The sequence below is a fragment of the Cynocephalus volans genome, chromosome 10, assembly GCF_027409185.1.
Source record: "Cynocephalus volans isolate mCynVol1 chromosome 10, mCynVol1.pri, whole genome shotgun sequence".
Lineage (NCBI taxonomy): Eukaryota > Metazoa > Chordata > Mammalia > Dermoptera > Cynocephalidae > Cynocephalus > Cynocephalus volans.
In genome coordinates this window covers 32,355,535-32,367,523 of record NC_084469.1, presented here as the reverse complement: position 1 = coordinate 32,367,523, position 11,989 = coordinate 32,355,535, and the positions used below count along the sequence as shown (strand labels likewise).

The 11,989-nt window shown below is 37.3% G+C and overlaps 1 protein-coding gene across 1 annotated transcript; it reads right to left on the bottom strand.

Annotated features, from left to right (window-relative positions):
- Positions 1–1,976: 1,976 nt before the first annotated feature.
- Positions 1,977–2,912, bottom strand: LOC134387790 (putative olfactory receptor 8G3). Its single transcript, XM_063110238.1, has one exon. The coding sequence runs from the start codon at positions 2,910–2,912 to the stop codon at positions 1,977–1,979; it is 936 nt and encodes a 311-aa protein (XP_062966308.1).
- Between the last annotated feature and the right edge of the window lie 9,077 nt (positions 2,913–11,989).

Genomic DNA, 11,989 nt, shown 5'->3' with positions numbered 1-11,989 from the left:
GATAGAAGGCAAGAGTATTGAGAAGATCATGTAAACTCACAATGACAAGATGTTAAATGTCTAGAACCAGCAAAGCAATCACATGAGGTGAGGGAAGAAATTTTAAAAGAAAATTGACATGAAATGGCAACTGTAAATGATGGGGCAAAAGAGCACGAACCTCATGAAAGTGATACAACTTAGCTGGATTTTTGACTATCACGAGCAGTTGCCTCATAAACAGCTACAGCATTATTGGTGTAAAGATAATACAATGTTGTTTGGGCTAGTTTTATATAAATAGTTACTATCAAGTATAATAATTTGATTCTCTATGATCAGTCTCTATAATGAGACTAGAATAAGTCTGCCTTGGCTCTATTTTTCTTTGATTATTATGGCTTGAAAGATTTTGATTATTTTTATTATATCAAATGAAAGAACAGTGAAAAAAGCATGGAAGCTATTTAGAAGATGACAAAACAGCCATGTAGGGAACTGGGGGACTCTTGATGGGTAGAAGGGGATTTTAGAAGTCCTTAGACCTACCCACAGTTACCTGGACCATGTATCACTTTAATACTTCAGGTCCTGGAGCCAAACTTACTAGGCTCAATCACTTATTTTATTTGGGACTCTGAGCATTTATGCAAATTAAATAGCTTTAATTTTTCCATCTTTATTTTTAAAAATTATTTTATTTTATTTTTTTGGTGGCTGGCTGGTAGAGGGACAATTTTTTCATCTTTGAAAGGGGAATAATAGTCAGGCTTGCTCTGAGAGAATACTGTAATTATTAAATAAAGAAATCCACATATTCCATAAAATCCCAATAAAATATTTTACTATCATCATCGCCATCATCATCATCATCATTGTTCTAGTTCATGTTTTTTGTATAATTATTTTTTAAAAAAACTGGGTTTTTTTAAAGCCTCAAGAGTCTTTTCCTATAGGGAATTTTTGTTTGTTTGTTTTTGGTGGCTGACTGGTACAGGGATCTGAAATATTGATCTTGGTATTACCAACACCGTTGCTAACAGACGATATCACTAAGCATCAGGGAAATGCAGATCAAAACCACATTGAGATATCATCTTACCCTGGTTAGACTGGCAAAATAAAAAAGACAGAGAATAACACATTGTGGTGAAGATGCAGAGAAAGGGGAACCCTCCTACACTGTTAGTGGAACTGTATGGTAGTGAAGACATTATGGAAAACAGTATGGAGGTTCCTCAAACAACTGCAGACAGAACTGCCATACAATCCCCCAATCCTACTGCTGAGTATATACCCAAAGGAATGGACATCATCATGTTGAAGGGACACCTGCACTCCCATGCTTATCACAGCCTCTGTTTACAATAGCCAAGAGTTGGAACCAACCTGAATGTCTATCAATGGATGAGTGGCTAAGGAAAATGTGGCATAGTATGCAATGGAATACTACTCTGCCATAAAAAAGAAGGAAATTCTGCCATTTTCAGCAACGTGGATGAAATTAGACAAAATTATGTTACGTGGAATAAGCCACATACAGAAAGAGAAACACCACATGTCCTCACTGGTAAGTGGAAGCTAAAAATGTAACAAAGAAAGACAGAGGGAAGGGGGAGGGGGAGAGAGAGAGAAAGAGAAAGAAAAAGAAAGAAAAGGAAAGAGAAAGAAAGAAAGAACAATCGCAACAACTCCTTGAACGTTCAAAGCAGGAGAATGGAACTGAGGCCACCAGAGGAGGGAAAGGGGGAGGGGGAGGAGGGGTTAGCTAGAAATTGGTAAAGGGCCACAAAAAAAATGAATACACTATGTAATGTGTTAGTATTGCTCCAGAGATAGTCACTGAAATACAGATTTGAAGAGAGGGAACCGGAGGGAAAATTTTGGAGATATGTTACATAAAAAAGCAGCACTGAATTTCTAAAATTTGAAGAGTAAACCCTAAAACTTACATATCTAGGCACACTAAAGACTTGTAACTGAGATGATAACTTTGTTCATGAACATGCACTCCTGTCCAGAATTTTCTTCAGTGCCCATTTGACATCTTTATTCCTCAGGCTGTAGATGAGGGGGTTCAGCATGGGCACAAGAGTAGTATAAAACACAGAGGACACTTTCCCTTGGTCCATGGAGCTGACAGATGATGGCTGCAGGTACATGAATGCCGCAGATCCAAAGAAGACAGCAACTGCGGAGATGTGGGAGCTGCAAGTGCTGAAGGCTTTGGACCTGCCCTCGATAGAGCGGATGTGGAGGATGCTGGCAATGATGAAGATGTAGGAGGCAAAAATGGTTAGTGCAGGAGTCAGAATGTTAAATGCACTCAAGACCAGAACCAATAATTCATTGATGTAGGTGCTGGAGCAGGATAGCTCCAAGAGTGGAAAGAGATCACAGAAATAATGGTTAATCATATTGGTCTTGCAAAAAGAAAGCCTCAAAATAAAGCCTGTGTGAATTGTAGATCCAATGATACCCAAAACATAAGCTCCCACTGTGAGCCAGAGGCAGAGATGATAAGACATGGTGACATTATAAAGCAAGGGGTTACAGATAGCAACGTAGCGGTCATACGCCATTACAGCCAATGTGTGACACTCTGCAATAGCAAAAACGAGGAAGCAATAAAGCTGAGTCATGCACTCAGCATAGGAGATGGTGTTCTCCTCTGTCACAAAGTTCACCAGCATTTTGGGCGTAATGACAGTGGAATGGCAGAGATCAATGAGGGAGAGACTGCGGAGGAAATAGTACATGGGGGTGTGCAGGGGAGCACTGAACCTAATCAGGGCGATCATGCCCACGTTCCCCACCACCGTGAGCACATAGATTCCTAGGAAGAGGAGGAAGAGGGGCAGCTGGAGCTCTGGCTGTTCTGAGAGCCCAGCCAGGATGAACTCAGTCACTGAGGAATGGTTTCCAGGGTCCATTATGCTGTCAGCATGTTCTAAGTTAGAAAAAAAGAGAAAACGAGTAAATGAGTGTACATGTGTATTTGTGTGTGAGCCACATACACTCAGAGGGAGAGAGATTCAGAGAGAGAGAGAGAGAGAGAGAGAGAGAGAGAGAGAGAGAGAGAGAGAGAGAGAGAGAGAGAGAGGGAAGCTCTGTGGGGATCATTATTTTATCCCTCACCAGAGGAGGCAGATGATGCAGGCACCTTTTGAGCCTCTCCAGATACTCTGGGACAACCAATGTTTCTGGCTGACCAGAAGAGGAATTATAAACATCAAAGACTTAAAATTAAGATATTTTGTAACCTTTGAAAGGAAAACACCAATTTTTGGATTTTTTTTACCCCCATTAGAATAAAGGCTACATTTGTTACTTCTAAGAACACTTTTCGTTCCCTCCCATATTCTGTAGCATACAATGTCATGCTTATCAAATGGCAGAATGATAAAAAATTTCATGTGACTCAGAATAAGGCAGAGTAACAACTGCTTTCTCTGATGTATTAACATAGGATTTATAAGTCTATAAAAGTAGTTGTGTTTGTCTACTTTTCTTAGTAGAATTCCAATTCAAAATAGCTGGAGACCTGGGCAATTACCAGTATTGCCTGAAACTGCTACTCTGTGTGTTTCCACTTTCTCCACCCGGGCCTGCTGCATCACAGGGTGGGGACATACGTGCCCGGCAGACAGCATTCTTAGACCTCAGCAGCTTTTCTTAGAATTAGGGACTTTACTCTCTTGTTCTAATTTGTACAACCCCAGGGGTGTAATGTAAGGACCTAGACTTAGGTCATGTGTTTCACAACGGTGGCCAGGTGAACAGTGGGCTATGATTGGTCCATGTTAAGTGGACTTCGTGATTAAATTGATGGACATCAGAAAACAGCCCATATTTCCAAAATACGAGAAGGAGTTTGTAAAAGAAACACTAGATGTCTTCTACACTTGTCACTTTTCATCGTGATGTATTTTTCATGTGCTCTTTATAGAATTTAAAGGTGTTGGATATATGGATCAGTAGAGCACATGCAATACATATTTAGAAAGTTTAGTCTAGATTCAGTACTAGCCAATATTGTGAAGTGGGTTTTCAAAAAGGCTAATATGTCTTTAGTTTACATTTGCGAAGAAAATTAGCAGATTCTAGAAAATGGAAATTCATAGTTTTAACTTTTAAGCAACAGTTGGATTAGTATTTTCATTTTAGGGTACAATATTTTATGTGCGATATAGAAAAACTCGACAAATTCTAGAAATCCTGTCACTTGTAGAGTGGCTAAGATGACTGGGGATATGTAGCTAGCACAGTAAAAGTATGTGTGGCACATGGCATTTGTGTCCAAATGCTCAACCTATTGCTATATTTAAGAGGAGTTAGAATCATTGTGTATGTCTCCAAGAGAGCAAAGTTTAACTAACTACTTGAAATTATCGAGAGAAATGTTTGGTTATCGAACAAAAAAGAACATCCAACAGTCAGACGTACCTTGATTTACTTACAGCTGGAGATGTTAGAGCACAGTCTGTGTAATCATTTCACAGATACTGTTTAAGGACACAACATTGGATGGGTAGTTTGATTAAATCATCTTGAATATCTCCTCAATTCCAATAACTTATGATTTTATAATTCTAATGGGTACTGATACTAAATTAGACAGTCAGAGTTCAAATATCATTTCAAGCCTGTACTTTCTTTTTTTTTAAAAATTTTATTTTGTCGATATACATTGTGGCTGATTATTGCTCCCCATCACCAAAACCTCCCTCCCTCCTCCCTCCCCCCTTCCCCCCCAACAATGTCCTTTCTGTTTTCAAGCCTGTACTTTCTGTGTGATCTTTGGAAAATTGCTTCCACTCTCCATGCCTCTGAGAAACAGATATGTTAACATCTGTCTCACATGAAAATTAAATTAAATAATGCTCTTGGTAAGAACCTAATCGATTTCATTGTTGTTTCCTTTGTAACACATTGAATTTCACTTTGAAATATTTTTCATTCGCCCAACATTTTGTTCTCATAATCATGATTGATGGTTGGAGTTATTTTTTGTTTTTCTCAGTATGTGCTCTTTTCCCCTCCCTCCTGTATTATTACACATAATAATACAGATATTCAGAATTTTTTTAATGAATAATAACCTCTTAAATGCATCAATATTTGTAATTATCTCAAATAAAGCTCCAACTAATATCTATGTCATTCAAACATGGTATCATCAGGTGAAAAAAAAGAAAAGTTTTTTTTCTTTTATGTCCGAACAATTTTCACATGATTTGGCTATTCTTCATAAGGACATTTAATATATTCTTAATTTTAATTCATAAAATTCCTTTAGTTTTTTTCTTCTTCTCTCACCTCGATCCTATAAAATCCTATGTAATAGTTAGGGCCTTTAAGTTAAGATCTTTAATTGTGAAAACTCAGTTAATATGACCATTTTCTATGTGTCCATGAATATGTTTCTTCTGTTTACATGAGCAACTTACTTATTTCTGTATCAAGTACTATGCATACTTACCAGCTTTTTCTTTTGTACTAACTGTAAATTCAATATAGTGCTTGGCACAGTGCCTTGCATATACCAAGTCTCAATAAATATGTGTTCAACAAAATTGTTGGAAGAATGTTATAGATTAGTTAATACAGAATCAGAATAACTAGAGAAAGCCCTCACACTGCCTTAGTTAAAATGAGTGGACAAAAAAGTGGTTGCTAGAATTTTATACTGCAGGGGACAGGGAGATGATATGGAACCTGTGCTCATCAGGGAGTGTGAATCTTAGAATGGGATGGGTAGAGATAAATAAATAGCCATGTGCATCTCTATTTGCACAGGGAGAGAAGCTGGAGTAGAAGGTGCTAAGATTTTGCAAGTCGAGGGCTGGGATTCAGACATACCCCTTCTCCGTCCCAGAGAGGTCCACGTTGCACGGTTTTCTTCATTTCTCTGGAGGAAAAAAAATGATTCTGATGATTTGAGGAGTTAATAGCCCAAAAGTTTCCTTGGCAATTATTTTGAGTCACTCATGCTGATCTCTGATAAAGCTGATGCCCAAGGCCATCTGGCCTTCTACTAAAGTCGGTTGATGTGATCATTTTATATGCTGGTTATAGAAAAGAAGAGTATGGTTAGGAACAAACAAGGATAATGACCTCCCACTAGAGTCTAATCCCACAAGTATTAGCTCTTGGGGAAAAAACAATTAGAATTTTCCTTTTTCCCTGTTGGTTCTCAAGAGTTTAATATTGTCACAAAGGTTTGATTTATTGAATGAAAGCAGCCCCCAAGTTAAAATGTGGTAGATATTGCCAGAGACCCAGAAGGAGTTCCTAGCAAGCCTAATGACGGGAGGTGATGACTTTTTTCTTTTAAAAATAAAAGAGAAATGAGAAACCATAAACACATGTATTAGAGAAATTATGTTATACTATATAAAGACTAAACTATTTGTTTGCTTGTAAAATTTATTTAGTTTATTTATAATAATTAAATAATTATATAAATATTATATATAAGTGTAAATATATTATTAAAATGTATTATTTTTGAGACAATCGCAATTTTTAAGGTTAAATTTACTTTGAAATGCTCTATGTCTTTGTTAGATGTTGGGCTTTAATCTGTTTTTTTAAAGTTATTTTTGCAAATTGCTGTGAAAAGTGAAAAAAAAGTAACCAAATAATTCATAAACTGTGGGAAATGTTGCTCATCAGCAATGATCAAATGATAGAGAAAAAAATATAATACGATGCAAGACAGAAGTTTCATTCTGAAGAATTTGACAATTTCAATAGTACCCATAAGCATTCATCAACAGTAAACAATATAAGAGAAGACATCATTATGAGAGTATGTGTGATGAACCAGAGGTGTGTCTGATTATAACCTGGAGTGATGAGAAATGCATAGGAATTAAACTCTCGTGCTTGTCATTGGAAAGTATGTAAAATTTGGAAAGGCAGGATGGAGTCAGGAAGCCATTTCCATTTGGGAAATCACGTGAAGGAAGACAAGGACCCAGGAATGAACCCAGCTTTGTTGAAATATTATAGGAACTACTTTGCTGAGCATGGCATACAGCTTTCCAGCGGATCTTAATAGTTATGAAAATATTAATATATTTTATTTATGCATTACACATTTTATTTTAATCACACTTAATGCCACCCTTCTTCTTCCATGCAATAATAAATCCAAATGTTAAACTTGAGGTAATCATTCTTTTGTGCCAGTAAAAGTGAGAGTTTACCCAGATGACATTGTCAAATCTACCCCTCTTTGGAACCCAGAGTGCTCATAAAGCTGTAAGATACATGGAATCAGCTTTCTCCCTACACAACAGGCATAAATTACTCCTTCTCCTTGCCATGGAGCCTAGCAGCCACCAAGGTGAGCCAAGAACTGTGTGGCGCTGAGACTCAGTCTAAGGCCCTGAGGGAAGTGCCCACAGCCCAGCAGCCACTGAGGTAGCCAAGACCCTCATGGCACCAGGGCTCAGTCTAAAGCCCTGGGGGAGAGGGAAGCACACACAGCCCAGCAGCAGCCAAGGTGAGCTGAGATGCTTTTGGCACTGGAGCCCAGTCTAAGGCCCCAGGGGGAAAGGAAGCACACAGAGCCCAAGGCTAGCAGAGACCTGCACAGCACCAGGGGCTCAGTCTGTTGTTATGGAAAGTTGCAACAGGAGCAAGGTGGTATAATATAGACACTGGCCAACTTCTGTCACCACAAGGACAGATCACCACCATAGTAGCAGCCAGGGCCACTCTGCAGGAAACCTGCTACTCACTTGACTACATTTGTATAAGAAAAGTCACCAGTAGAACCTGCAAATAGAGGAGGAATTCTTTTTCCTTATAGCCAACCCCAGAGTAACAGAAGAAGCAAGTCCTCTACCAGATGACCAAACATCAATGAAAAAATACTAGAACTACAAACAAACAAGAAGATATGACACCACCAAAGGAATACAGTAATGTTCAAATTCCAGATCCCATAGAACAGGGAATGCTTGAAATGTCTGAAAAGGAATTCTGAGGAATGATCTTAAGAATGCTCAAAGAAATAAAAGAAGTCTTAATTAGAGAACACAAGGAAACAAGAAAAAATATCCAGAATATGGAGGAAATTTACAAAGAGATTAATACCTTAAAAAAGTGTAGCAGAACTCTTAGAAATGAAAGATTCACTCAGTGAAATAAAAAACACAACAGAGAGCTGGAGCAGCAGACTAGAGCAAGCAGAAGAAAGTATTTCATATTTGTTTTTTTTTTTTTTTAGATCTTGAAGATGGTCTTTTTGAAATAACCCAGGCAGACCAAAAAATAAAATAAATAAATAAATAAATAAATAAAATAAAAATAAAAATAATGAAGACAATTTAAGAGAGATAGCAGCAGACAACCTCAAGTGATCAAACATCTGAATTGTGGGTATTCCAGAAGGGGAGGAGAAAGGAAAAGGTATTGAAACCCTATTCAAGGAAATAATAACAGGAAACATCCCAGGTATAGGGAGAGACGCAGGCCTTCAGATCCAGGAAGCTCAAAGGTCTCCAAACAGATTCAGTCCAAAAAGTACTCTCCAAGACACATTATAGTCAAATTTGCAAAGCTGAGAGACAAAGAGTATTCTAAAAGCAGCAAGAGAAAAGCATCAAGTCAACTATAAGAGAATCCCTATCAGACTAACAGCAGACTTCTCAACTAGAACCCTGCATGCCAGAAGAAAGTGGAATGATATATTCAAAACACTAAAAGAAAAAATTGCCAGGCAAGAATTCTTTACCTAGCAAGGCTCTCCTTCAGAAATGAGGGAGAAAGAGTGTATTTCCCAGACAAACAAAAATTGCGGGAGTTCACCACTACATGACCAGCCCTGCAAAAAAATCTCAAGGAAGTCCTGCATCTGGAATCTAAATAATGATGATCACTGTCATGAATACACAAGAAAGAGCAAAACCTGCCATTAAAACAAAGCTGCCAGCAAGAAAGAGTAAGAAGCTAAATCATGCCACCTCAAATTTCCAACTAACATTGAAGAAGAGAAATAAAATGAGAATTAATAATCAAAAGATAATTAAAACATCTAAACAAAAAGCAATTAAATGACAAGAATTTAGCAATACCTGTCAATAACTACCCTAAATGTGAACGGACTAAACTCCCCATTCAAAAGACACAGACTGGGCCGGCCCGTGGCTCACTCGGTAGAGTGCAGTGCTGATAACACCAAGGCCACGGGTTCGGATCCTATATAGGGATGGCTGGTTTGCTCACTGGCTGAGCATGGTGCTGACAAAAGACACAGACTGACTGATTGTATTAAGAAGCTAGACCCAAGTATATGCTTCTTCAGGAGACCCATCTCAGCTATAGAGGTACAGAGACTAAAAGTGAAAGGATGGAAAAAGACATATCATGCAAATGGAAACCCAAAACGAATAGGAGCAGCTATTGTTACATCAGATAAAACAGACTTTAACCAAAAACATAAAAAGAGACAAAGAAGGCCACTATATAATGATAAAAGGATCTATCCAGCTAGAAGGCATAACAATCATAAATATGTGTACATCCAATACTGGAGCACCCAGATATATAAAGCAAACACTCTTAAACATAAAGAAAGAAATAGGCCCTAATCCATTACTAGTGGGTGACTTGAACACCCCTCTCTCAGTATGGGAAAGATCTTCCAGGCAACAAATAAACAAAGAGACACAGGATTTAAACTATACCTTACACCAACTGGACCTGGCAGATATATACAGAACATTTCACCCAACAACTAAAGAATATTTTTTCTTTTCACAGCACATGGAACATTCTCCAGGAAAGACCACATATTAGGTCACAAATCTAGTCTTAGCAAATTTTAAAAAGTTGAAAGCACTCCAAGTATCTTTTCAGACCACAATAGACTGAAACTAGAAATCAATTACAAGCAAAACCCTGGAAACTATACAAATACATGGAAAGAAAACAATAGGCTCCTGAATGACCTATGGGTCCAAGAAGAAATTAAAAAGGTAATCAAAAAAATTCTTGAAACTAATGAATATAAAGATACATCATACCAAAACCTGTGGGATACTTCAGAAGCAGTACTAAGAGGCAAATTTATTGCAATAAACTCTTACATCAAAAGAATGGAAAGATTCCAAATAAATGGCCTAACATTATGCCTCAAAGAACTTGAAAAACAACAACAATACAATCCTAAAGGTAGTAGACAGAAAGAAATAATTAAGATCAGAGCAGAACTAAATGAAATAGACACCCCCCAAAATAGAAAAGATCAATGAAACAAAAAATTGTTTTTTTGAGAAGATAAATAAACTACAGAAACCATTAGCTAGGTTAACAACAAAAACAACAACCACCACCACAACAACAAAAGACCCAAATAACAAAAATCAGAAATGAAAAGGGAGTCATTACAACCAATACCATAGAAATATGAAAAATCATTGGAGACTATAATAAACAACTGTATGACAACAATTATGAGAACCTGGAATATCTGGATAAGTTTCTGGACACATACAAATTACCCAGACTGAACCAAGAAGAGATAGAAAACCTGAAGAGACCAATAACAAACAATGAGATTGAAGTGGTAATCAGCAATATTCCAACAAAGAAAAGCCCAGGATAGATGGCTTTATAGCTGAATTCTACCAAAACTATAAAGAGGTATTAATACCAATTCTCCTCAAACTATCCCAAAAAATTTAAACAGAAGCCATTCTCCCAAACTCATTCTATGATGCTAACATAACCATGATACCAAAACCAGATAAAGACACAACAAAAAAAGAAAATTACAGGCCAATATCCTTGACGAACATAGAGGCAAAAATCCTCAACAAAATATTAGTATTCAGAATACAACAACACATCAAAAAAATTATACACCATGATCAAGTGGGATTCATTCCAGGACTGCAGGGATGGTTCAACATATGAAAGTCAATAAATATGATACATCACATCAATAAACACAAGGACAAAACCCATATGATTGTCTCAATACATGCTGAAAAAGCATTTGACAAAATTCAACATTCCTTCATGATAAAGACTTTCAACAATTAGGTATAGAAGGAAAGTATCTCAACACAATAAAAGCCATCTGTGACAAACCCACCACCAGTACCATTCTGAATGAGGAAAACCTGAAGACTTTCCCTTAAGAACAGGAAAAAGACAAGGATGCCCACTCTCACCACTTCTATTTAACACAGTACTGGACGTACTAGCCAGAGCAATCAGGCAAGAGAAAGAAATAAAGGGTATCCAGATTGGAAAAGATGACGTCAAACTGTCCCTATTTGCAGGTGACACAATAGTATATATAGAAAAACCTAAAGATCAAAAAACTCCTAGAGCTGGTTAATAATTTCAGAAACATTGCAGAATACAAAATAAATGACCCCAAATCAGTTGTATTTATATTCTCCAACAATGAGCTAACAGAAAGGGAAATCAAGAAAGTAAGCCCATTGACAACAATCATGAAGACAGTAAAATACCTAGGAATCAATTTAACCAAGGTGGTGAAAGGTCTCTACAATGAGAACTACAAAACACTACTGAAAGAAATTAAAGACACAAAAAGATGGAAAGACATTCCATGCTCTTGGATTGGAAGAATTAACATTGTGAAAATGTCTATACTACCCAAAGTGATCTACAGATTCAATGCAATCTCCATCAAAATACCAATGACATTCTTCACAGAAATGGAAAGAACAATCTCAACATTCATACAGAACAACAAAAGACCCTGAATAGCCAAAGCAATCCCGAGCAAAAAAAATAAAGCTAGAGGCATGACACAACCCGACTTCAAATTATACTACAAAGCTATAGTAATCCAAACAGCATGGCACTGGCATAAAAATAGATACTGGGACAAATGTAGCAGAATACAGAATTCAGAAATCACTCCTCGGGCTTATGGTGTCTGATATTTGACAAGGGGAACAAAACCATACATTGAGGAAAAGACTGCCTCTTCAATAAGTGGTGTTGGGAAAATTGG